General features: G+C 47.5%; 1 protein-coding gene, 1 long non-coding RNA gene, 1 other non-coding gene and 1 pseudogene across 3 annotated transcripts; 1 reads left to right on the plus strand and 3 right to left on the minus strand.

Annotated features, from left to right (window-relative positions):
• Positions 1–27,856, plus strand: part of LOC138242516 (zinc finger protein 271-like) — a 681,240-nt pseudogene that overhangs the window by 57,701 nt on the left and 595,683 nt on the right.
• Positions 1,658–1,980, minus strand: LOC138242960 (uncharacterized). Its single transcript, XR_011191841.1, has 2 exons — positions 1,828–1,980; positions 1,658–1,749 (listed from the first exon to the last, which is right to left on the minus strand). It is a non-coding gene; the product is annotated as an uncharacterized lncRNA (long non-coding RNA).
• On the minus strand, positions 3,018–3,693 carry LOC138242843 (zona pellucida sperm-binding protein 3-like). The gene is made up of 3 exons (XM_069198422.1): positions 3,410–3,693; positions 3,194–3,308; positions 3,018–3,118 (listed from the first exon to the last, which is right to left on the minus strand). The coding sequence occupies exons 1-3, from the start codon at positions 3,689–3,691 to the stop codon at positions 3,048–3,050; spliced, it is 468 nt and encodes a 155-aa protein (XP_069054523.1). The 5' UTR covers positions 3,692–3,693; the 3' UTR covers positions 3,018–3,047.
• On the minus strand, positions 14,919–14,976 carry LOC138243834 (U7 small nuclear RNA). The gene has a single exon (XR_011192452.1). It is a non-coding gene; the product is annotated as a U7 small nuclear RNA (small nuclear RNA).

Genomic DNA, 27,856 nt, shown 5'->3' on the forward strand with positions numbered 1-27,856 from the left:
AATGCGATGCTGTTCTTACCTTGCAATTGACCCAATCTGACTACTGGCACCAACAACCCTGTTATTACAAATAAACTTCTTGTGTACCTACCGTGATACATAAGTTTGCTGGAGAGGTTTGGCAGCCTATATTCAGTCAAAGGTGTGTGTGCAGATCACTGTGATATACAGGCATCAACAAACTGACATACAATATTAAATGTTTAACTGATAAAACCCAAATGAACCAAACCTGAATAAATTAGTGGTGGAAAGGAGTCTTTTTATACATCAAAAGGTCTCTGAGCCTTTGGTAATAACGATGGGTATATAACCCATTGTCCTCAATATTAGAAATGAATCCTTGAGCACTGCTATTGTACCAACAGTCCTCAAAAGTGCTGCCAGTACCCCCGTCCCATAAAAGCCTAACATTACCCTTTCATAAACTATAGAACGTGCCTTCACATTTCAGTTGCAGTTTAATCTATTATCACCCTACTCCCCATTTCATAACCTTCACTCTAATTCTGGTCTCCTAACTGTCCCCCAAGCCCGTCTACACTGTATGGGTGACAGGGCCTTCTCCTGTTATGCCCCCAGGCTCTGGAACTCTCTGCCCAAGGATAGCAGAGTCACCTTCCCTAAACTCCTTCAAATTCAGACTCAACACCTTCTTCTGTAGAAGAGCCTTTACTGAACTGGTTCCATTCTTTAGCCCTCTGCTTCTACTTTCCTTAGTACCACCATCCATGGTCTCCTCTGTCTATTGGAATTGTTTTATCCTGTGTATTCTTATTGTAATTATGTCAAGTGCTTTGAGAAGCCACCTTTGGAACCATTATATAAAATAGTTTAGCCTAAATCCTTGAAGCTTTAATAGGGCAGTGCAGTAGGGCTAAAAATTAAGTGTTAGTGGGCCAGCAGGATTTGTGCAAATTATAGGTAGTCACAAAGGAAGACTAGGATTCACTTGAAATTCATGACATGGGACACTGAAACAGGGGAGAGGCTTTGTGTAGTAAGCGTTCAGTCTCAATCGACACAGTCTGTGCTGCTGGTAGAGGTGGTTGTGAACACCCGCCTTCCCAGTCAAGTACTGGGATCTCCAGTCTCAATCCTAATACTTCCCCATGACTGTCCAATACCACTACTATGAAACCAACACCCATAAGACAAGACCTCAGAGATTCTAACTGCACCATTATTCACTGATGTTTTTGCACCAGTATTGTTCCTCTGCTAAGGATGGGAAGACCTACTTTACACCAAGCCCCTGTTGACAATTCCTTCCTTGCGTTTCTTTTAGTCAGTTTGTGCAGCCTAGAATAGGACACCAGATCTCACTCTTACTAGGCACTACAGTAGCAACTCACACTCCATAAGCACTACCCATCTCGGAAACAGAAGGATTTCCAGTATATTGAACACCTCCGTCTCTCTCACAGTAAAAAAAAAAAGTCACAATGCCCTGCCCAAGGAATAGTGCGGCCATCTTCCCCCACTACAACGCTTTATTACTCCAGCCATTTTCAGTCCTCATTGGCAGCAATACGGGAAGCATTCTTGAAAGGGGAACCCCCACAAATACTTCCATTGATTAATGGGTCTCACTTCCCTTGAATTCCTCCACCCCATTCAAACCTATAAACCACAAAGAAACAAGGGCAGGCAGAAGGGTCTTTCACAGCTTTATTGAGATGTTGCCATTACAAGGCAAGTGGAGGCAGGAGAGTCACAAGGGCCAGGCTGGAGCCTTCATTCAGGCACCTGGGGAGGAAGAAGGAGAACAATCCAGCTGAACTGCAGGACACCACCCCTACAGGAGCTCCTCCTGCCAGACCCTACCTGTCCACTGGCCAACATCTCCAAAGTCCTCTGCTCCCTCCACATCCTCACTGGAGCTCTGAGGGTCTCCCTCCTCATCCTCAGTCCAGTCAGCTCCCACATCCAGAGGAGCTTCTACTGGTGCCACAGCCACCCGACTGCTGGTCACCAGGCTCCTGGTACCTGTGGACAAGCAGCACCCAGGAGTGAGGGATCTGCTATACCCAGAGATCCACAGTCTACTTATCTAAACAGTCCCTTTGTCCAGCATGGGATCATTCCTCAGTTGTCCAAGCATGGTTGTCTCTTGGGCAGAGATGCATCCACAAGGGATAGAGAACCAGACCCACCTTCATTCCGGCTGCCAGCACACCTGGACTCACAGCAGGCACAGACCTCATGGTCACCATACGGCTCCTCCCACCTGGAGGAGAGGAGGCATGTCCCAGAGCACCCTCAGCAGGCTCCTTGCAGAAGTACCTCTTAGCCTCCCTGTTTTAGGTGCAGGACTTGGTCCCTGCTGTTGCATTAGCAGGAGCCACAGCCATGACACAGTGCATGTACAGCTCAGTCACTTCATGCTGCAAGAGGGAAGGTCACAGCACTAAGGGATCAAGGCCAATAGAGGGACAGAGAAGGACCTTCTGCCATCAGTGAAGGCAAGCTGGCAGCTCTAGGCACTACAGCTGCCACAGTCTGGTTCACATCTAGATCATGGACGGAAAAGCAGACCATGGATCAGTAGAGCAAGAAGGCTGAGCAGCCTTTGAGAGCAGTACCTTCCTGGACAGCTTCTTCTGGAAGAGGAAGGCATCAATTGTGAAGCGGAGCACATCCTCCTGCTTGGAGGGGACAAACCTGGACAGGCAGCCATCTGCCTTGCTGTCCACCATGCACCCGAGGACAAGGATGAACCCCTGCAGGCTCTCAGGGCTCCTGCCCACCTCCCCTCCAAGAAGGGGCCGTACCCCAAGTTGTCGATCACAGGGAAACGGGGCTGCGAGTGCTGGTCTGGTTTCTCCGTTACGTAACACGAGTGGATGTACAGCCTCTGCTCCGCTGTGGCAAAGTAGGCAGTGGCCAGGAAGTACTCATCCTTAGGAGAGAGCCGGACCCAGTGGGCTGGAGAGAGAGAGAGAGGCAGCATTACACCTGCACACAGCACCCCCTGCTGGCAGGAGGAGCTACTCACTCAAGGAGCTTACAGTTGGTGGTGAGCAGGACAAAGCTGTGCTTGTTTTTCAGGTCCTTGAAGAAGGTCCTTCTCCTGGCCCACGTGGGGACATAGCCAACCTTGTAGGAGTAGTGGAACCTGCAGGACAGAGGGGATGAGGGGCTTCTGGACACTTTCCCAGCAGCTTCTCAGCAGCGGCAGAGCCCTGCCTACCTGTTGTAGGAGCACTTGACCGGCACAAGAAGGGAATGAAGCGATGCACAGGCGCACTGGAGGAGGGCGGGGCATAGCGGAGAGTGTTGGAGTACACCAGGCGGCCCTGGACAACCTGCAAGGTCACAGAGGAAGGGGTATTCCCAGGAAAGGCAACCCCGACACTGGCCCTACAGCTCACATCGATACACTGCATGTAGATGAAGACCCGCTTACCGATCGCTCGGTACCGCACTCGTGAAGCCCGTAGATGAAGTAGAAGTAATGGCGTGTGGTTCGGCTGACGCTGCAGTTGCCGAAGGTCACCTCCGATGGCCGACAGCTGAAGCCGAACAGGAGCCGACTGACCCTCACGTACATCCTGCTGGAGTCGCACCACACAGCCACTCCTCTGGTGCCCCCGATGGCCGGGCGAGCCGGCTGCCGCCCTCGCTGGGGAGGAAACAGGACGCTCTTGATGTAGGCGGGTAAGGGGCGTCTGCCGGCTTCGGGCTTCATCTTCTCCATGTTGAAGTAGGGCGAGTACGCGTCTCTGGACACGGGAAGGCGGCGGCAGTCGGGAGCCAAGGACTGGGAGTCGTTCTCGCTTGCAGACAGATCTTCGGAGGGCGCATCTGCCAGGCTCAAGTCCTCCGACTGGGCTGCGTCTTCGAGAGCCGGGAGGTCGGCCTGGAGCGCTAATTCCCGAGAGTCCCAGCCAGCCGGCCCGGCGGAGATCAGTGCGGGGAGCCCAGCCCCTGCACACAGGCACAGCATAAAGAGAAACGAGCGCATCGCCAAATTAACGTCCCGCTTAACTGCTACAGAAGTAAAACAAATAAACCACCAAACTCTGTTGAAGCAAGAGAGCATAAAATGTGAACGGGGTGACTAGGTTTTTATACTGGCAGGACAATGCTACCACACACATGGTCACACTACCGCTCAATCAACACAATCAATTACATACAGAGACCTGGATTGTTCTCAGTGTCTAATTAGAACCTGCTTCCAGTCTGAGGTGGGACTCCGTGAAGCCGCCTGAACACTTTCCCGTGTGTATCTGAGCTCAGCGGAGGAGTTCCACGCAATTTCGACAGAATTAAATCACCCACACGTTGCTCAGATTAATTTATTGTTCAATTAGTTTCTAATTTCCGAGGACAGTGTGTTAAACTCGCTGTCAGACAGAGTACACTTTCTTATATCGAGGGGGCTGTTCTATCAACATGTACCGCAATGAAAATAATTTTACTATTTTTCATGTGTAATTGCATGTCAGATTAAAATGTGTATTACAAGCATTTCTTTGTTTTCCAGTAAAGAAATACTGATCAGCTTTTGACATGATCTGATAATAATTTGTCTGATTTTCCAGAGATTGCTTTTGCTTCGCAGCACTGAGAACCTACGGAAGCCCGTTTCCGCCAGGGAGTAAAAAAAAAACGCACTATGGTATCTCTGAATTGTGACTTAGAATCATAGAATTGCGACCTAAAAACTCAGAATTTTGACTTTCTCTCTCACATTTGCGACTTCGAAATAGCCCATATTTCATTGTCTGTCCTTTTGTTATTGTAACGGATTCGGGTTCTAGGGCTTGTGCCCTTGCCGCTCCCACCCTACTTCGTGCCTCATTGTATTGGCTCGAACCCAGGTCTTGCTAGCTAGAACCCGAATCCGTTACAATAACAAAAGGACAGACAATGAAGTTGTACAAAGAATAGACTACTTTGAGCCGTCCAAATTCCATTATGTGAATTTAAGCTTTTTTTTATTAATAACAGCATTAGTAATACAATGCGTGCTCAGAAACCTTACTTATTAGCTTATGAAGCAATAGTGTTTCGACAATTTGCGGTCTTCAAAAAGTAAACGCTGAAGTTTTTATACTTCCTTGTGAGCAGATCACCTTTGATTTAGAAAAGGAAAACTTACTCCCCTGTTGCTTTCATTGCAATATCTGAATCGAGACCCAAGCGCTAAGAAAGCTGAAAAACGCAGAAGTCATAAACCCGATTTTAATTTAGATACACATTTTCTAATGCAGCCTTCATTACCAGACAGTCTATTTCTCGAAAGCGTGTTATGTAAAAAAGAGAAAAACGAAAATATATGGATGACAATATTTAAAAGCTGAAGATTTTACTTTTGAGAAGTTGTCATTTTATGTATCTAGACGCTTTTCAACCACTGCTTTTAGAACTTTGCTCTGCTTCCTGAATCATTTTCAGTGTTATAAACTGGGTGTGGAAGTAGCGATCACTTTGTAGAGCAGTTGATAGACTGGAGCTGTTCAGACTACTCTTGTTATTCCTCAAATGCTTCCATCATTTTTCTTTCAGGCTAGGACGCGAGTGTGTACATGTGTTTGGTTTTCGTTTCACTGATTCTCATTGAAGATTTGTGAATTAACAACGAAAGAATCAGTTGCCTCGGAAAGCAGAAGGTTTGGTTCTCAACGATCTTGAAGACACGCCCATGTAGAGCAGCGTGTGATGATTCGTACTATAAAAGACCAAGTGCTCAAAGTGACGTCTGCGTTTACCGTTTAGACTTTTCATCTCGGGCGCACTTTTAGAAAGCAAAGATAGAGCAGTTGTGTTGAATCACACTATGACAGCTATCAGCAGAGTGGCGCAGCGGAAGCGTGCTGGGCCCATAACCCAGAGGTCGATGGATCGAAACCATCCTCTGCTATGTGTTTCTTATGCACGATTGATAAGCACACCATCAGTTTAATGAAGTACATTAAAACTGATTTTTCTCTCGTGTGTATGCAAGCTTCACACTTTTCATCTTTACCAATAGCAGATGCCCAAATGTACAGATGCAGCCATTCAAAATGGGTGAGGTATTTCGCGGCATACCCCGGTGGGCGTGTCACAGTATCACGCGGTATCACGCATTTCACGTGTGTCACGTGACTAACTATCCGGCGTCGCCTTGTAAAACCGCCAGGGGGAGCTTAACCTCTCATGTACAGCATTTGAGCCTTTAATTTTGAACTGTGTATTACAGCATGTTAATCATCAGTCATTAAAATGTTGGTATATATTATGAAAGCAAGATTGCTCAGTTGGACAGAAGTACACAACCTACCTTTATCAGAAATATTTATGCATCAAAGCCTTTACTGAAGATATTACTAATAGTATTAATAATGGATGACTTTGGACAAGCTGTATACTCAAAGTATAATTTCTTTAGCACATTTGTACAAGCACTTGGAATCTGTCCAAGCCATACTTTGTCAGGCATTTTGTTTTACTTCAACGGGGCATAAAAACTTCCTTGCTTTTAACAGGGCGTTTCATAATTTCTAGCTACGAAAATGATTTAAAATGCGACACCTATCATTCAACTAGAGCTTAAAATATCACAAGGAAAAATACACACCGGTATTCCATTTCTCCCTAAACATTGTAAGCTTCGAAGTCTTTAACTAACGTGATACCGGAGTCAACAAGCATACTTTTAGAATTTGATTAAAAGGGAATATAATATGGAATCGCGTATCTAAAGAATTTAATAACGGTATGATTATATCCGTGTACTGCGGCAGGACTGTGTAAGGCTGTTTCGCCTACCTGAACATGCGAGCTGTCTTGTAGCCTACTGGTCTAGGTGCGTGACTTCCAACTGGTAGGTTGTGTGTTCGAATCCAGCTGGTGCTGGACTTTTATTTTAACAAACATTTCTTCGAAAAAATAGGTAAGCGATATTATGGACAATCAATTGACTTTTATATTTCAAAATATCGCAACATGATCGATATTTGCGATATTTTGAATATATCTTCCCTTCTGACAGTGGTTCCTGCTTCTATTGTGTGTGTGTGTGCAACAGTAAATTTTTATAGAGAAATGGAGGCGGGACAGTATGCGTTACAATATAAACATTTATATTGATTTAAATCGTGTTCTGATTTAAATCGCAAACGCGTGTTTAATTATGTGTTTTTTAATCATGATCAGGCTAATGCATTTCTACATTTTCTGTATGAACCAGCTTAGAGGTTCATACAGAAAGACAGCTTGTGTTTAAATTGAGTGTAAGGTAATTTATGCTTCTAAAGTCATGGTCAGTATTGTTGTACTGTGCTGTACTGTGTCACATTATTTTATAGCGTTTTTATTGCGTTATTAAATCCGGTGGCGCTGTGTTAGTTTCCTGACTCACATTATTTAAACTGCGACACTGATCATTCATCTCTAAATAAACTTTATTTTATATAGCATTTTAAGCGAATAGGTAATTAGATTGCTCATAAACCTAATCACTTTTTCTACATAAACACAGCGTGATTGCTCTCTGAAAATGCTTTTCCTTTATTTTTAAAGTAGGCTCAGATTTCAACTATAGATCGTATTATTATAAACTTTCTTGGAAAAATGTATTTTATGTAAACCATGTTTGCTATTAATTCATTTAGGGCTAAAATACGTTCATTGTCTTCTAATCGAGTCGAGTTGACATTGGAAGCCTGCCACACCCGGACCGTTAACGCATTAGCACGTCAAAGCCCATTGAGCCAGTATTGGCTTTAGTATCCCCCCCTTCTCCCCTCAATTCAATTCAATTCAAGGTGTTTTATTTACATGACAGATGGGTACAAGCAGTGTTGGGTACTGTATGTATATTGTAACGCTTACGGCAGACAGGCACTGTGTAGGAGCCGACGCACCAGAGCAGCGCCTGCAATTTTTATATTTATAACTTAGTTTTTAAAATTAGTCAAGCAATACGAAGCATCTCCTTTTACTTAGTGCCTGAGCATACTGCAACGCGTGTGAAGCCCATAAACGATATTAATTTTGGAACTTAAACATACAGTATATGGCTGGTCTCGGTACTTTAAAGAAAACATACACACCAGTATTCCATTTCTCCCTAAACATTTTAAGCATCGAAGTCTTTAACTAACGCGATACCGGAGTCAACAAGCATACTTTTAGAATTTGATTAAAAGGGAATATAATATGGAATCGCGTATCTACAGAATTTAAAGACCAGACAATCGCAAACTCGTTTTCAATAAAATTATTTTATTCATTCAGCAGTTTGTGAGAGGGACATCCAGCAGGGAGAGACACACACACCGGTTTTCATTGACAACATTGTTTTTTTTTCAATTCCTCTTGTCTAACAGGAATGTTTTGTTTGTGGACAGACTGTTAGACAAGAGGAAAAGACTGCCTCCTCCTACGAAGCATTTCGTTGATCCGATCACGAATTCTTTTCCAGTCGTACGCAGCAAGGGTTGAGAATCTCCGATTCACCATCGTACTAATGGTTTCCCGGAGATTGGGTTAAAAAAAAACAAAAAACATACTAACAACTGTGCCATCCTACTCCTTAGTTAATACATTTTATTATTCATAAACAGTTAACATTGTTAGCAAAATATTTTGAATTATATTTAACCCTATTTTTTCTTTAGTTTTGTATTTAACTTATTATATGATAGTCAGACTTAATGTATATTTGAACAATGAAAATATATTTTTACAAGATTTTACATTAAGCACTTAAAATTAATATGGTTAATAATAGTAAACTGTAACATGCTGTAACAAGATCGGTTACAAGAAGAAAATGCTTTCAGAGAAAATGTTTCAACCAAACTTGTTCCCACACACCCCGCCCCCACTACCATTAGAATATACACAAACATTTTAGCGTTTCATTCTGAGCAGAAGACCCTCACACCTGAAGAGTGCTGGCTGTGACGAATTAAACCGGTTTTACAGGTTTCAATCACAGACCATGTGACATGGGACTCAGTAAACTACAGTAACACCGTATTTGATAACGCTTTAAAAACGCTATAAAATAATGTGACTTGGGACAGAACAAGTTTACAACACAGTACAAAGATAAATGCTGACCATGACTTTAGAAGCATAAATTGCCTTACACTCAATTTAAACACAAGCTGTCTTTAGCCCTCTAAGCTGGTTCATACAGAAATGTAGAGATCTAGGCTCAGAACACACAGCTTCATTAGCGAATACATATGCAGGACAACTAGAGAAGACGTTTTACAGAGGGTGGATTTTTAGAAACATCCCATCAGACATCCCATCATATTCACAACGTGAAATCTAGAAAATAATATTACGTAACCAAAATCCGCAATATGGAAACAGAACCTGTGTAATTGTTGATAGATGATGTACTCGTAACATTTTTTCAAGACGAACTACAACATTTAAAAAATGACTTGTATGTACTTGATATCTCTAATCAATCCACGGGTCCCAGCACAAAACGAAAGTAAAACGCATACCGTTTCTCGCTTCTTATTGCTCAAAAGTAATTTGACCGTATGAAATGCATAATATAAACCTAGAAACATATACGTGAGCAGTACTTAAGCACTGTAGTATCGGTGTTAAGACATACCTCTCAAATACTGTAAATCAAGTTAAAAATATCTCAAGACCGATTCTGGTCGTAATGAAACCATGCAAGGGAGTTTTTATGTCCGTTGCAGTTCTTTTGCAACATGAATATAATTATATCGTTATTAATTTCTTGAGATACGCGATTCCATATTATATTCCCTTTTAATCAAATTCTAAAAGTATGCTTGTTGACTCCGGTATCACGTTAGTTAAAGACTTCGAAGCTTACAATGTTTAGGGAGAAATGGAATACCGGTGTGTATTTTTTTCTTTAAAGTACCGAGACCAGCCATATACTGTATGTTTATGTTAAGATTTCCCTTCAGTGGTAAAATTAGATATGAATATTCAATACTTAAACGGGCACAGTTAAGACATTAAATATACATGTACATATTGTATACAGTACAGTTTGCATACGGTAATATGTTTATGTTACGCGATTAAAAAATAAATAAATAAAACTGGAAGGTCCAGCACCACCATTATGTTTATATGGTTGTTTTTGTTGGTTGGTTGTTATTATGGTTATTAATAATTCGATCTATAGTTGTAATCTGAGCCTAAATAAAAAGAAAAAGCAAGTGATTAGGTTTATGAGCAATCTAATTACTTATTCGTTTAAAACGCTATATAAAATAAAGTTTATTATTAATTTGCTGGACAGAGCGGTGAACATTATTATGCATAAGACAAAGATAACGATCCTGATCAGTTTAGAAATCTGTGTACGCTGTAAGGTTTTTACTTCTTAAACTTTTAAAATACACGTTTTGAATGGAAAGAATCCTCTTCCTGGTATAGCACACCAGCACGTCTTTTTTCTCCAATCAGAGGGGTGTCAGATGGTGTCAGCCAATCACCATTCTGCGTTGGGTAGCAACGGGTGACTGTTCTCAGGCGGAAGATGTAAGCAGCTTAATGTTCGTGTTAAATATGTTTTTTAAATTCAATTAAACGGGCACAGTTAAGACATTAAATATACATATACATACTGTATACAGTACAGTTTGCATACGGTAATATGTTTATGTTACGCGATTAAAAAATAAATAAATAAAAATGAAAAGTCCAGTACCAGCTGGATTCGAACACCCAACCTACCAGCTGGTGGTCACGCACCTAGACCAGTAGGATACAAGAGAGCTCACATGATCAGGCAGGCGAAACAGCCCTACATAGCTCTGCCGCAGTACACGGATATAATCATACCGTTATTAAATTATTGAGATACGCGATTCCATATTATATTCCCTTTTAATCAAATTCTAAAAGTATGCTTGTTGACTCCGGTATCACGTTAGTTAAAGACTTCGAAGCTTACAATGTTTAGGGAGAAATGGAATACTGGTGCGTATTTTTTTCTTTAAAGTACCAAGACCAGCCATATACTGTATGTTTACGTTCCAAAATTAATATCGTTTATGGCCTTCACACGCGTTACAGTATGCTCCTATTCTTTTTATGCTCAGCTACTAAGATTTCCCTTCAGTGGTAAAATTCAATATCTACAACGGGCACAGTAAAGACGTTTACAGTACAGTAAGTCTTTCTACGACAGACCAACGGACCACGAGTGCCCCTGTCGGTCAACCAATCACGCACCGCGGTATCGCGTGTCATCATACCTGCGGTATCTGTACTGCGGTGTCTGTACCGCGCACTTTGAATGGCTGCATCTGTATCTTTGGTTGTTCTGCAATCCTTGATAGTTTCCTCAAATCCTTCAAATGAACATCCATATCAAAGCAATTGTGTTTATATATATTACAATTAAGGTACATATTAAAAATATCAACGCACATTTGTATAATGCTCATTTAATAATAATTGTCAAAGATTGTCAAGTTTAGCTTGCATCATAGTAATTGAGCAATAGTCTGTCCTAATTAAAGAGTACCCAAAGTTTGAAAGTACAACATAGAATAAGAGTACCTTTAATTGCTCTAAAAAGATTTGTGTCTCCCAGGCACCTCTTTTGTCTTTGATCTTTCTGGTTTGTGCCACTGAAGTTGAATTCCATCATCAGTTAATTTGTCTTAAGTCTGAAAACCAAATTATGACTGAGCTTAGACATTTCTGAAGCGAGTTTTCACTCAACGTTTATTTACTCAAATATTTAGTAACAAATGTACTACTGTAATCCTTATATTTTAAAAGACAATTTAGCAGTTTTACACCTTGCAAATTCAGTGGTTAACAAGGTATCTTTAAGCTAAATTTTGTGGATATTTTAACTTGATCAAAGTAAAAATGTAATGTAAAAACATTTAAAAAATCTATAAGCAATACCTTAACACGCTTTCTATAAGCAATACCTTAACGTCACTTTCAAAGAAAGTGAACACACTTTCTTTGAAATCACTGTTGCCTACTCTCCAAAGTTGGTTTATCTGGAAATAATATTATATTAGAAATAATATTAGAAGCTATTTTTACTACTGGATCTTCACTAATCAACTAATCAGACATACCCATTACACATTTTCACATTTTAACTCCACTTTTCTGCAGTATTTGCTAAGTCCTAGAATACAAAGTGGCCATATTTCAAAGTTCAAAAGTTGTAGTAATTTCTTAGAACATGAAGCTTTTTATAAAACACTTTATTTTGGCATTAAAAGATTAGCAAGATTATACATTATAAACTAAAAATAAGAATGTATGCCAGAGATGGATCCTTGGATCCTATTAATCAGATGTAAGCTGTCATATAATGACCTATCTGTAACCTAGAATACTAGTAGTGAATATTTTCTACACCACAGAGAGAATATAATATCATACCAGTAGGTTTTGATTGTCCATGTTGTCAAGGAGTCACTTGTGTGTACAGGACTCTTCCATTGTGCTCAGCCTCTTGATGTGGAATTGGGAGTTCACCAGTTCTGTACACTTTCCCACATGCCTCAGTTAATCTCTGATCTCTATCAGGAGACCCAATACCCGAAACTCTGAAATCATTCACATTTTGTATCAGCATTTGTAAGGAATTAGGTCAGGATTTGTTTTACACTATTGTTATATTAGCATTACTGTAGTGTTGCTAATGTGCTACATGCAATTTATAATCCTAAAAATGTAAAATTCTCACATTTGTAGTTGATTTTGTGTGATCTTCACCTTCACACTATTTTATATGCCATTTATTGCTTATTAACGTTCTATTTTTAATCAAAATAATATTAAGACCTGTATGTATTCAAATAGTATTATCATTATTTATACTTACACATCAAAAGATGATTTCTGAGAAAAACATGACAGTATTTAACCTAAATGCCAAACAACAAATATCAGCAATGCATTGTGGTATATAACCAGAAAAGATGCTGTGTTAGATATGTTTTCAATTTCAATTATATATGCATTTATTAATGTTGTCAATATTATTACGGTTGCAATTTAACCATGGTGAGAATCCCTGCCTGTCATACAGGAGAGTGGGGTTTGATTCCTGACAGGGAGCTAAGGAGCTTTTTCTATGACCTGTTTACAATTTAAACTGTAGTGTGAGACACCTTTCTTCTACAGAAATCTATTTTTTTAAAAGGAGATGAATTAGTTATAACAACACAAAACATCAAAGTGAAGTTGCTTTTCAGCAACTCCTTGGCTACATGGGAATTTAGTTTTTTTGACAGCAGGGTCATTTGCAAAATTAAACAAGGAATTGATTCACTCCTGTGGAATGCTGTATAAAATGGAAGACAGGTTTGATATGGAAACAACTACACACATTTTAGTTTTTTTTCCAATTGTACTCCCATCAAAGTGACATAAGAAAAGTCATTGTCAGAAGTGGGATATGAAAACAAGCCACCAGGGGAGACCGATGTAATAACTTCACCAGAAATATATTGAAAACAAATGGGCTGTCACTAAGGAAATTCATAGAGAAATACAGGTCCCACCATAAAACACCATAAGGAGTGCAAAACATGTTAAGTTATTTCTGTACTTCATCAGTGTCGGTAAAAGAGGGACTCAAGGACACAAAGACTCTAGTTTGGGATTCAGGCTGAGAAAGGGAAGTGTGACTTTGGACACAGGGCATTGCAGAGAGGAACAAATGGCGCAACGAAACAAAATGCCAAAACCAAAATGCCATTGAACCAGGGACCTTTAGAGCATCAGTCTAAGGCTTTCTCAGCTGAGCTATTTCAACCTCTGTGTATGATCCAACCTCTGCTGTCTGCAGTAGCCTCCCAAAGTTCCAGCATGAGTGCACGAAGAGGAGTGGTAGAGTGTTACTGCAACGTCATTCAGAAGGGGAGTGATCCAGCTCAGCTCTCTGAGGTTTGGTAGATACATCTTCTTCATGAGTAATGTAGGATCAACTTCTTCAGGCTGGAGGAAGGGCTTGCATTTCGGCAGTAGTAACTGACTGAGTAGTGACTTCTAGGACCTGGTCTTATCAGGTTGCTTTGCCACGTTTGTCAGTTCTGCTGAAAAGACCTGTCTCTAGGAAATTTAGGAAGCAAAAGAATGACTATCTGAAAGGTGACATGATCTGCTGGCTGTTTGATGTGATCATGAATGACACAGGAAATTCGAATTCTTGCAATAAGACAAAACGAGATCCATAAAACGCTGGCAGAAGTGCAAAATGTGAGAAGATAAAAAGACACCTGTTTCTGCCCGCTTTCAAACAGGGGATCTTGCGCATGTGTGATGAATGTGATAATCACAATATTACAGAAATGACAGCAGCATTGAACATGGCGAGACGTAAAAGATTGTTAATTTCCTTCAAATACTCACAGTGTGTTTATTCTGCTGTATTAATTTACTGTGCTCATCCGGCAGTTACAAACTTGTTATCTACACACTGTTCCCAGAGCTGGATAGGTGACTCCACATTCTACAGCTCTCTAGCAAAAGAGGAAGTCAGACTATAGAAATGGAGAAAATCTCCTTTTCAGAATGTGGAAATATATTCCTGAGAGAAGTCCTTTCTCGAAGTTCAACACTCTCTGCAAGTCACCCATTCCCACCTTGCGCAGTGTAGTGGTTATCACATTCTCTTAACACACCAAAGGGTTTCAGTTTGAAAGCGGGCGAAAACAAGTGATCACTTTTTGCACGTTTGTCACTGCTGACGTTGCTTTATGGGTCTATTTTCTATACTGTGCTGATCAATTGGAAATCAAATGGCAAAAAAGACCCGTTCCCACACCTAAGGTCAAATATTAGGAATCAAAACTGTTCGAGTGTATGGAAGCACACAGCTTTATTAAGATTTCCAAGTGCTAGATCTTTTTATTCCTAAAAGACCCTATTTATGTTGTATGAGAAATATTAATATTAATACAGAATATTTTTTCACCAAATAAATGGGCTTTCTGACTTCAGAAAGCCTTCTAAACAAATACTAAAAGAGCAAAAATTCCATTTGGTAAATGAAATGAAAACACATACCCTACCAAACCTTGAGTACAGGCCATTCAGGGTGATAATACAAAACCATTTATAATTCAACAAATAAAACCTGTCAACTGGTAATCACCACTTATCATAAAAAATAAGTAGCATTACACAGTAGGGGACTCTTGGGTGCAAGTTAAATCCATGCAAGGAGGGGGTTTAGTGTTACATTTCCAAATCAGATATGCAAATGAGAGATCTGGCCCAGCCAATCTCAAAGCTCCCTTGGTTTGGAATGGAGCTGCTCCCCTCTTCTAGTTATTCACACTGGAGTTAGGTTACATATTAGCACATTTCATCTAACAGTTACTCCAGAAACAAAAACGTAAACAAATGACCTGGAATGTGACCACACCTATTAGAATGTAGTTCAACAGATAACTTGTAAACCTTGTCATAAGATTTTTTTTGTTCTACAAAATATACTTTATTCCACAAAAAAAACATCTCAAAAGGAACATCTCACACATATTAACACTCCATGTAATAAAAAACAACGGCGTAACGGAGATTGATTGTCCGTTATCAATCTTTGCAAGTGGGGGCGGATTTGCGCAATTAAGAGAGCCCCTCCAAACCTACCACTCGCTACTGTCCTTTAATCCCTGTTTATCCCAAAGTCCTTTCCAGCGCTCCCTCGCCGTGGGAAAACCCCATTTGGCAACGTGGTGCTTCGTCCTCCTCCTGAGGTCCGCCAGGATCCTCTCCTCCATCTCCCTCGCCCCCCACTTTATGTTGTGCCGGATGAGAGTGTTCCTCACCTTCCACAGTCCTTGTTTTGTGAGGGACAGCAGCAGCCCCCACAGGTCCTGTGTCCCCTTGTCCAGTCTAGTGGGTGCCAGCCCCCAGCAGAATATACTGGTAACTGAGCACCACACCCGTTCCCAGGAGTTGCATAATGTTGTCCATTCTGTGCCCAACACCGCCTTGGCGAAGGGGCAGCTCCAGAACACGTGCTCCTGAGTCTCCTCGACGAAACACGTGTCCCAGGGGCAATGCGGATTCCTGGAGATCGAGTGTCTGTAGAGGACCTCTCTGGTAGCCAGTCTCTTGTGTACGGCCATCCAGTTGAGGTCCTTCAGTTGGTTGTCAAGTTCTTTGGGCTGTGTCCTTTCCCAGACTTGTCTGGGAACCTGCAGCCTTTCGTCAGCGACCAAATGCCCCCTCACCTCTTTGTACAGGGCTCTGTGGTTGGTGCAGAGCTCTGGCTGTCTCGTGGCCTCGTACCTCCTGCTCCACTTGACAGCGCGGATTGTAGAACTCCGGTTGCCTCTCTGTCTTGAGCCCAGTGTTTGACCACTGGACCAAGTGCATCATCGGGACGGAGAGCCACAGCCTGACAAAGTACTGGTACTTGTGGCCGATGGGCTCCCGCAGCGCCCGACAGAGGTTGCAGTAGAAGATGCAGTCGAGTTTCAGGGGGAAATGTGGGACATCTCGACCCCCTTCCTCGACCGGCTGACACATCCGGTTCCTCGTGATGTACTCGTACCTGCCACCCCAGACGAAGCCGAAGATCATCCCTTGCAGCGCTCGTCTGAGTCTGGCCGGCAGCGGGTACACCACCGCCAGGTAAACCAAAGCCGGCAGGATGTCTGCTTTCAACACCATCACTTTCCCTGTGTAGGACAGCGACCGCGTTTTCCACAGACCCAGAATCGCATTCACCTTGGCGATCCTCTCGGTCCAGTTGATGGTCTTGTTGTCCTGGCTCTGGAAGGAAACCCCCAGTATTTTGAGAGGCTCCGTGCAGAGCTCGAGACCCTCTGGGGCCGTCGTCCTGTGCTTCCAGGGCCTGAAGAACTTCAGTTTGCTCTTTCAGCGGTTGAGTTTCGACCCCGAGGCTCTGGAGTATTGCTCCATGACCTGCAGGGCCCTTCTCAACCCCCTGTCCGACCTCAGGAACAGCGTTGTGTCGTCGGCGTACTGGAAGATCTTCAGGGTTTACCCTGCGCCTCCCGGTATCTCAAGGCGGTTGATGACAGGGTCCCGTCTCACCGCCTCTGCTAGGGGCTCTGTGAAAAGAACATAGAGAAGGGGGGAAAGGGGGCAGTCTTGTCATACTCCGGATTCCTGGGGAATGAAATCCCCCAGGTTTCCGTTCACGTTGACTCTGCTGCCTATGTCAGAGTACAGTATCTTAATCCAGAGGCTGAAACTCTCTCCGAAACCGAAGCGTTCCAGCACCCTGAACAGATAGCTGTGGTTCACTCTGTCGAAGGCTTTCTCCTGGTCCAGGCTGACCACCATCAAGGGCATATTCCGGTCCTCACCCCAGGTGCTAGCATCTCTGGTCAGCTGGAGGTTCCAGCTGACAGATCGCCCTTCCACCCCCACACGTCTGGTCGCTGTGGATGATGTGGGGGAGGGCGGTTCTCAGTCTGGCGGTCAGAAGCTTGGACAGGATCTTTACGTCCATGCAGAACATCATGATCGGCCTCCAGTTTTTGAGGTCGGCGGCATCTACTCCCTTGAAGAGCAGGGAGATGACGCCCTTCCTCATGGTGTTTCCGAGTTTCCACCGGCGGAAGATCTCCTGCACCACTTCCACCAGATCTGCCGCCAGGGTGTCCCAGAAGCAGGTGTAGAATTCCTTGGGGAGTCCGTCCGGCCCTGGCACCTTGCCATTCTCCATGGACAAGAGCACCGCCTTCAGCTCCTCGGCCGCGATCGGACCCTCCAAGTCCTCCCTCACCTCCTCCGGTACTCGTGCCTTCAGCCCCTCCAGAAAAGCATCACCTGCCTCCACCTCTGTCTGCTTTTCTGAAAAGAGCTCCTTGTAGAAAGTGGTGGTCGCTTCTACCTTGTCACTCTCGTCCAGCACTTCCTCTCCATCTCCCCATCTCAGGCTGTAGATCACCCACTTTTTCTGGGCTCCACGGACCTGATTGAAGAAATAAGAGGAACAGGTTTTATTATTTTCATAATGCTCCCTTTGTGCCTTGACCAGGAAAGCCTTGGCTTTCTTTCTCGGTGTGCAGCTTGCGGAGCCTTTCCTTCACGTCCCATGCCGGGGCTGAATTGAAGGCTCCTCCCCTGTTAGCCGAGCTGTACTCCTCCTCTAGTTGTTTCGGGAGTCACGCAGCTTCCTTCCTCTCCCTGGACGCCTTCCGTCTGCAGTACGTCTGTGCCAGCGTTCGGGTCCTGTCCTTCATGGACTCCCACCATTCCACCACGGAGCTGTAGCCGTCCGTCATGTCGACCCAGCTTGAGTAGTCTTTACTGAACAGTGCCCTGAAGTCATCTTCCTCCAGTATCACCCGGTTCAGCATCCAGTACCCACAACCGAATGCTGGCAGGCTGGTGTTGGCCACCACCGTCAAGCGCTCGTGGTCGGAATACCACGCTGGGGACACCGTCACCGACTCCAGGGAGCAGGTCGTGTGCAGGAAGATGTAGTCCAGGCGGCTGCACACTCCCCGGGAGTTTTTCCAAGTCGTTCCGGCGTCGTTAGGGCGGCACCGTCTGAAGCCGTCTACCAGGGAGAATTGCTTGAGTAGCGACTCTGCCGAGCTAGCGTCGCTCCCCTTCTCCCGGTCAACGTTGAAGTCCCCGCCGAGCACCACCTGTCTGTTGGTGGTGCAGCAGCTGGCCAGGTCAGCAAACACTTCCTTCCAGATAGAGGGTTCCGTCGGAGCATAGACGTTAATCGCTCTCAACTTCTGCCCCCTCCAGTCGATGTCTGCGACCAGGATCCGGCCCTGCACCACGGAGAAGGAGGAAACCAGCATCATCTCTGGGTTTCCGAGGAGGATTCCCACTCCGGAAGAGTGGACCCCTCCTACGCTCCAGCATGATTTTCCCTTCGTCCATTCCCTGGTGAATGTCAGCTTGTCGCTTTCATCCTTCAGGTGGACCTCCTGTAAGAAACAAACTGAGAAAGACTTTGAGGCCAGATCATGAAAGACTCCCCGTCTTTTCAACGGGTCTATTAGCCCTCTCACGTTAGTTGTAAGAAAGGTAAGTTTCACAATCATGATTAAACAAGTGAAAGTTGAACCTCCTCTCTTTGTGCTTACAGTGGAAAACTTGGGAGTCTACATCTGGGCACTGTTTAGCCTAGATGTAACTCCTCTCGTTCGGGTCCTGGGGGGAATATGCTGGGCTCCCTCCAGGTCTCGCTGGGGACTGAAAGGTAAACATGCTGGACAGGTCCAGCCCTACCATCAGTCCCGGCTCCAGGGCGGCTTCAAAGTAATCCTCGTCTTCCTCGAGGATACTCTCTGCCACCGCTTCGGGAAGGCTTTTTTCTTCCCTTTCTCCAGGAGTTTCGGGGACCTCCAGTTGCTCCTGGGCCTTGGGGGAGGGGGGCTCCACTTCCTGGGCTGTCTCTTCCTGTTGTTCCTGGGCCTCGGGGGAGGGGGTTACCTCTTCCTGGGCTGCCTCCTCCGGTTGTTCCTGGGCCTCGGGGGAAGAAAGTTCAGTTTCCTCTAGAACGAGGAAATGGTTCTCCCTTAACACTCTTTTCTTTTGTCCTTCCGAAGGTGGATCCGCCCTGCATCTCTTCTCCCGCTTTCTCTTTCCCTTCTTGCTGGGAGTTATAGGGCCCTTCCTCCGGTCAGCCATTTTGTCCGTCGTCCTGGCGGCCATCTTGTGGCACTGGTGCGGCTGGGGGTGTGGCCTCGGCAGTTTAGGTTCTCTGCGGGGGAGGTGCGGGTTCTTTGTTCTCACCTCTCTCCCTTTGTCTTGAGACCGGTTTCTGCCGGCCGGCTTCCACCACCTGCGCAAACGACCTGCGCAGGAGCTCCCAGGAGCTCTTGGACACGACGCAAAGACAGAGCGCGGGGAGCCGCCGCCTGCAAACACGGCTCCAGGCAGGACTCCGCTCCGCAGGAGCCGCAGAGCAGAGGAGATGGGGGCAGCTTAGCTCCTGTGCAGAGACCTGAGCTGTTGTTGCTGCGGACGCTGTCTTTTCTGTTCTCGGGGTAGGAGTGAATGTTCAGTTGCCCTTAGAAATGAAGCAGAGCACTTCAACGGCATGGGTGTGTGTGTGTGTGTGCGCCCTGGTGATTCTGGGAGACAGATCGAACCTGGGCTAAAAGAGAGGGGGCTTAGCCCTCTTCCATTTGCTAGTTCAAAGTTGTACAACCCATTTGTATCTGCTAGGCGGCGCAGTCGTCGTGCACAAAGAACGCTTTGAAAAGCGTCAAAAGCAAGTCATTCCGAGTTGGTCGTTTGTGTTTTCCGTTCAGACGCGAAATGCTGAAATGATCTCTCGGCTCCTCGGTTGTCATTTCTGCTCCGTAAAGGAATCAGAGGACGCGTCGGCTTCCAGCACGGTGGGTCGGGACACAATGCCGGGGGTCGGAGAGAGCGATGTCTTCCACGTTAGTATAGTGGCAAGTATCCCCGCCTGTCACGCGGGAGACCGGGGTTTTCTTTCACCTCCTTAGAGAAAGGACTGCCTTTCACTTCTCTGTTTTCTTTCACAGCGTCGTGCACCTTTTCATTGCTCTCGCTTTCAGAGCCTCCGCACGGCACACGACTCGACATCAGGAAGCACATTGAAGTGAAAGCAGGGAGCGCTGCGACATGCACTGTGCAGATCCCGCCACACTAAGAGGTGAGTGGGTCTGTTCGAAGCACAAAGAACGCCTTGATAAGCGTCAAAGGCAAGTCATTCCGAGCTGGTCATTTGAAAGCAGGATGCGCTGCGACATGCACTGTGCAGATCCCGCCACACAAAGAGGTGAGTGGGTCTGCTCGATCACAGCGCTAGGCGAATCCCCAATCCCCTTTTGTGCGTGGCGACAAAAGAAGTCTGTTCCCGCCCGGTTTTTGAACCGGGAACCTTTCACGTGTGAGGCAAATGTGAAAACCACTACACTACGGAAAGGTGGTAAGATGTGTCCAGCAGCCCAGTGTGATTCAGCTGCTTTCAGTGCCTTTATTGGAGTGCGCTGATGGACCGTGCTCTCTCTCCAGAGACCAGCACGCCTGTCATGGACAGAGCAGGAAAGGTGGCGCCACATTCTACAGCCCTCTCCACGCAATCGACGAAATCGGGCTACTGAAGTGGAGAAAATCGCCTCTCCAGAAAGTGCAAATATCATCTTGGAGAGTATAAATCCTATTGCCGAAGGTCAGCCCTGTCTACCAGAGTAACCCTCCCACCTCCTGCAGCGATGATCAGCTCGTCTCACACGCGAGAAGTTTCGGCTGGAAACAAGCGCCCCCTCTTCTCGCACGTTTTGCACGTTCGAGTAGTTTTAATGCGGCTCCTTCGTACACGGTGCTGATCTTTTGGAAAGCAGGAGGCAAAACTGACACGTCCCCATACCGGGAATCGAACCCGGGGCGCCTGGGTGAAAACCAGGAATCCTAACCGCTAGACCAGAGCACGCAACCGGGCATCGTGCAAGCAAACTAAATAAATATGAGAAAACACGCAAGAGAGTTGTCACTCAGTGTCGAAGGGTCGATGTATACTGGGGCTCAGTTGAAATGCAACGTCAGGACTTTCCCGAATTATGTCACACGAAGAGAGCACAGCCTTTTCCGCCCTGCCACGTGTGTATCAGTAACTCGCCGTGATCGCATAGGGGTCAGTACTTTGCGTTGTGGCCGTCCTGATGTACCCCGGTCTCCCGCGTGACAGGTGGGGATACTCGCCACTATACTAACGAGGAAGACATCGCTCTCTGCTTAGTGTGCAAAACACTTACTTGCAGCATTGTGGGTGCTGTGGTTTAAACGCTATTGGTTTGTGAACAGAATACCCCTATCCCAGTGCATTGTGCCACATTAAATTTAACACACGAGAAAAAGAAATTCAGAACGCAAAGCTGTGTCAGTGTTCTGTGTAAAAAATTGGTTTGAACATCACGGGAGCTGTTTTTAATAAGCTGCTGAGTAAAGATTATTGAAGCATTTATAGGTTCTTTTCAGAACAAAGGACGAGTGGAGACGCGATTAACAAACAAGCATTAGCTTTATTCGTTAACAACCACACAAAACCAAACACAGGATCTACACGCACATGAGGAGACTGACGGAACACGTACACATCGTTAGGGTGGTAATTACCTAACAACACACTATACTTTTACAAGACTACACAGGGCACTCGAACTATTAGGACATTATTTACACAGGTAGGGTCAGCCGCTGGTCATCGTGCTGACCCTCAGACTCTCCCCGGCTACCACTCCCAGCATGCCCAGCGGTACTACGAGCGCCTGGGGGTGCTTCCTCCTTACCACCAGGCGAGGGCATTACACTGCCCCCACCTGAAGCGTCTGGCGTCTGGCGTCTCGTCGACATCGAACACCCCCCTCAAGCTGTACTCGTATTCGGCTAACTGCTGCGGAACCCTGCGTGAGCGGCCGCTGCGCCGCGGTGACGGCTGGCGACCCACGGACGCCCCACTATCGGCCGGCTCCAGCCCCGGCTGCTCCTCTAGAGCCTGACCACACGGCTCCTCTTCCCGGGCCCGGTAGGGGGCCAGGCGGTCTCGGTGCAGGACCACCACTCTCCCCCGTGTTCGCAACCGGACACGGTAGCAGACCTCGCCCACCACCCCGAGTACCTCAGCGGGCCCCTCCCACGACGGCGCCAGCTTAGGGCTGAGGCCTTTACGGCGGCGCGGGTTGTACACCCAAACCGAGTCCCCGGGCTGGAAGGCAGGCCCCCTGCAGCGCAGGTCGTAGTGCCGCTTCTGCCGGACCCCCGCCTGTGTCAGGTGGGTCCGTGCAAAGCTGTGCACCCGCTGCATCCGCTGCCGCAGGTCCCACTCGTAGTCCGGTCCAGCCGGCGGTGCTCACCCCCGCCACGGTGCGGACAGCCTCCTCACGCTGCTCCCGCCGGGCGCAGTGGTGGCGTTCCGCGGCCTCGCAGGGGTGCCGCGAGAGAGCGTCGGCAATGAGATGGCAAGACCCCGCACGGTGCACGACAGTGAAGTCGTACTCCTGCAGGATCTCTATCCATCGCGCCATCTCCCCTCCGGCTCCTTAAAGTGGAGCAGCAAGGTGAGGGACGCATGGTCGGTCCTCAGCCGGAACCGGGTCCCGAACAGGTACGGCCTGAAGTGGTGGACCGCCGCCATCACCGCCAGCAGCTCACGATGGGTCACGCAGTAGTTCCGCTCAGGCCTAGTCAAAGCCCGACTATAGTAGGCCACTACGCGCTCCCCATCCGCCCCCTCCTGCGCCAACACCGCACCCACCCCCGAGTCACTTTCGTCGGTGTCAAGAACATACGGCAACCGCGGGTCGGGGTAGGCCAGCACGGGGGCCCCCACCAGAGCTTCACGCAACCGGCCGAAAGCAGTCTCACAGCCCGAGTCCCAGTCGAAACGGCGGCTCTTGTCGGTGAGGCGGTGCAGCGGGGCAGCGATGCTGGCAAAGTCCCGGACGAACCTCCGGTAGTACGAGGCCAACCCCAGAAAGCTGCGGAGCTCCGTGACGGTGCGTGGAGTCGGCCAGTCCCTCACTGCGGCGACCTTACCTGGGTCCGTAGCCACCCCTCGCGGTCCAACAACATGTCCCAGGAAGCTCACCTCCCGCCGCAGGAGCTCGCACTTGCGGGGGTTGAGCCTCAGGCCAGCACGGCGGATGCAGGCCAGCACCGCCTGGAGGTTCGTCAAGGCCTGGTCGAAGCCCCGGGCATGAACCAGCAGATCGTCCAGATACAGCACACACTGGTTCCGGGGGACAGATGCCAGCACCCTCTCCATCAGCCTCTCGAACGTCGCCGGGGCATTGCACAGGCCAAAAGGCATGACAGTAAACTGCCAGAGGCCCTGGCCGATAGAAAAGGCCGTCTTCGGGCGAGCATCGGGAGCAAGCGGTACCTGCCAGTAGCCGCAGCGGAGGTCCAGGGAGCTGAACCAGGTCGACCCGGTGATGTAGTCTAGGGCGTCATCTATCCTCGGCAGGGGGTAGGAATCTTTCCGGGTGACCTCGTTCAGCTTGCGGTAGTTGACGCAGAACCTCCACGAGCCGTCTTTTTTTTTTACCAGTACAGCTGGCGCCGACCACGGGCTCGCGGAGGGCTCAATCATCCCCGCTGCGGCCATCTCCCGGATCTTTTCCTCGGCGGCGGTCCGCTTGGCGTGAACCATGCGTCACGGTGGGATGCGGATGGGCCGAGCGTCGCCGGTGTTGATCTCGTGTTGGACCAGGGCAGTGCGGGTGCAGTCCTCATCTATCGCCGCAAAGAGATCCTCGTTCTGGGCGAGTAGCGCCTGGAGCCGCTGCCGCTGGTCCTCATCGAGGCCCTCGCAGCTCCGCTGGTAGAGATCCTCAACGGCGCGCCTCGCTTCCACGCAACGCTCGGCTCCCGCCGCCGCCGCCTTGTCTGGCCCCCCGGCTGACTCGGGAGCAGGATCCAACACGCTCGCTCCCCGGCTCACAGGCCTGGTCTGCCCCGGCGACTGCCGCCGCCACTGCCTCTTTTTCTCCCGGCTCCGGCAAGCCCGCGTCCCTCGGCCTTCGACGAGCCTGCCCTCCACCAGGTGAAGTCGCTCCCCCTGCCACACCAACTCAAGTCCAAACTGGCCCCCACTCGCTGCAGTACGTCCAGCCCCAGAATGCAGTCCTCCTGGATGGGTGCGAGGTAGCAGGGGTGGCGCACCGTCGCTGCACCTAGACGGAAGGCAAGCACCCGTTTCCCCCGGACCGCAGCGAGCTGTCCCGTCACGGTCCTCAGCCGCAGGCTGGAGGCCTCCCATCCTGGGGGGTTGGTGCCCTCGGTGTCGGGGAGGACGCCCGGCCAGAGTAGGGTTACCGATGAACCGGTGTCGAGAAGGGCCAGGCAGGGTTGCTCCTCGATTTTGCAGTGGAGGTACAGGCCCCGGCTACAGCCGACTCGCCCCACGGTGGTGTGAGGGGCGCCGGTTTTTACAGCGCTCTCCGGAGCGGGGGTTGAGGTGTTCGAGGTGTTCGAGGGGCGGCCTTCCCCACGCTGAGTCGCCCCATTCCCGTTTCCCTACGCCGATCGAGGAGTGCGAGGTTCGGGTGCCCGGCAGAACCGGGCTCGGTGTCCTCTCTTCCCGCAGCGGTTGCAAATCAGCGTGCGGGGCTGTTCCGCGGGGGTCGCTGCCCGGGCTGGCTCCTCTTCCCCCTCGCTGGATTCCTCCGTCGCCGCCTCGGTCAGCCGGCAGGGCGCATTGCGTCTGCTGGCGCTTCTAGTCACCACGAACACTGCCTCAGCCCGTGTAGCAAGGGCCAAGGCCTGCTCCAGCGATGTTGGCGCGGCCAGTTGCACGTGGCGCCGCAGCTCCTCGGGTGAGAGGGCCTTGAGAAAGGCCTGGAGAGCCATCTCCCGCTGCGCCTCCCGGGGGAAAGTTGGGTATCCTCGGCGGGCGAGGAACATGACATCCGCGGCGACTGGGCCCAGCCTCTCCCGCATCAAGTCCGGCACCTCCTCTACACCGAAGCGCAGCTGGAGGGCTGCTGCCAGTGCCGTGTAGTCGCCTCTGTCCTCCTCCGGGACGTCCAGGAGCACCTGGCAGGCCACTCCTTCCAGCGCCGCCGCCAGGTGGCCGGCCATCTCCGCCCGGCTCCAGCCATTCGTCCGGGCCGCGAGCTGGAACTGCGCCTCGTAGGTTTCCCAAGACGCTTCACCATCGTAGCGACCTGGTTGCACCCGCGCCGATGGGTGTGGGAATCGCTGATCGGCTCCGGCAGGGAGGGCATCCTCTCTCCGGGGCAGCCGCCCCAATTCAACTGGCGGGACCACTACTGGGTAGCCCTGGTAAGGGCTGTGGCCACCTGTCGCACCCAGGAGTTGCTCAGGCTCTCTCCAATGGGTTCTGCGTTTTTCACCATCAGCCGGCGCTTTACGGAATCGGGTAGTGTCTGCCACGAGTTGTTCCTTATGCCCGCTCTGACACCAATGTAGCGTTTGCAGGTTCTTTTTCAGAACTAAAGAACAGTGGAGACGCGATTAACCAAGCACTGACTTTATTTAATAACCACACCAAAACCAAATACAGGATCTACACACACATGAGGAGACTGACGGAACACGTACACATATTTAGGGTGGTAATTACCTAACAACACACTACACTTTTACAGGACTACACAGGGCACTAGAATTACTAGGACATTATTTACACAGGTAGGGTCAGCCGCTGGTCATCGTGCTGACCTCAGACTCTTCCCGGCTACCACTCCCAGCATGCCCAGCGGTACTACGAGCGCCTAGGGGCGCTTCCTCCTCACCACCAGGCGAGGGCGTTACAATACGTTTTGCACGCCTGACTGGGTTTTACGCTGCTCTTTTCTACACTGAACTGATCATTTGGACACTGTAAGACAAGAGAGACACATTTCTATGTAATCAGGAAACCAGGAATCCTAACCGTTAGCCCGTTAGTGCCACAGAGAAAAAAAAACGTTTCAATGAGATAAAATTGCAGGATTAACACATTTTTTTCTTTTTCGTAGCGCTTGTGTTTTGTTTGATTTAGCTAATTTTATACACTTTATTTCTGACACATGACTAGAGTATATTTAATACAAGAGCGCTGAACAACAATTTTCATCTACCGTATTGTAATGTTTTTAAAAAAGCAAGTTAAATGCAGATATAGTAAATGTTTTTTTTTTCATATAATTGTGTTTAGGGTCTGAAAAACGTCATTCAATATTAACGGACATTTGGTACAATAAAAAAAATTCTTATTCACGAATGTTAACATTTTTTACAATAACGTGTTCTATTGTGATCTTGCGCCCAGTGCAGCAATATCACCAGACAGTTTAATGGTCTGTCGTCCTTTTCTGGGTTTTATTCTGTCTTCAGATGCACCAGATGTATTTTTAAAATACAATTCTGGTGCAGCGAGGCATTCTGATTAATTCAGATTCACTCTTCACGTGTGTTATAGATATCGTATAATGTTTTTGTATCCACGCAAAACCTCGCATGAAAGTGAAGTTGATAAACTTTGCTTGTGACATATTTAACAAGGCACAGTGCCAAACTATTAAAATACATCAGAAAAGTACCCGAACTCATCTAATTTATGTATTTGAAACGAACAGATGGGAGACTTTAATATGGCGTTCTGGAAATTCACTTTGAGGAGTTTTCGGAAGTCTGGACCCAGATATACAGTGAGGGAGGACTGCTTGACTTCCTGCTTTCAGCTCGTGCATTGTTTCTACTTGTGACCACCAACAGAGAGAGCTTTACCGGTTCAAGAAACGTCCCGAGAGTTTTCTGGGTTAAGAGGGAAGAATAAATGTAATAAATGGAGATGTTATTGCCGCTGGGCAGTATGAAGGCGGTTTAGCGAGGCGGTGGTGTGTAGAGGGAGGAGATGTGCATTCCGCACGGGCAGCATAGAGCAATGAGTCACACTTGCTGCGCGCTGAGTCCTGTCCTATATAACCGCTGAGCCCGGACACACACAGCGTCTCCAGCCAGTGCTGGCGATTCAGAAAGGGTAGTATTTTTTAATAATATTTCAGAAGGCGCAGAAACTGACTCTTTTGCTCAGTTGAGGCTATAGGAGTCTGTGTTTTTTTTTTCAGGCTGTCGGTAGCGTTTGTTATATTTTTTTTTCTCAGAAACCGTATCAGTGGGCTGAATTTCAGTTAAACGCCTGGTTTGGAAGATCAAGACTGAGTTAGGGGAGACAGAGGTAGAGACTAATGGAAGTTATGAAAGCCATTAATGGGTTGTCTCTGCTTGAGCTTGAGTTAGACCTCAGTAGGGCAAAGTCTAGGGGTTAATTTCAACAAACTAGAAGTGAAGTATTCACAGGAAATCAACCTGTGTTTAGTACGCAGCTGTGGTCTGAAGTTGTGCTCCACCTTAAGTCCAATTGCAACGAACGTTACTGCTGTGCTTAGTCCGCAGCACCGTACTAAACCTGTTCTCAATTGCAACGAAC

This window comes from Lepisosteus oculatus, chromosome 14 (genome assembly GCF_040954835.1).
Source record: "Lepisosteus oculatus isolate fLepOcu1 chromosome 14, fLepOcu1.hap2, whole genome shotgun sequence".
NCBI lineage: Eukaryota > Metazoa > Chordata > Actinopteri > Semionotiformes > Lepisosteidae > Lepisosteus > Lepisosteus oculatus.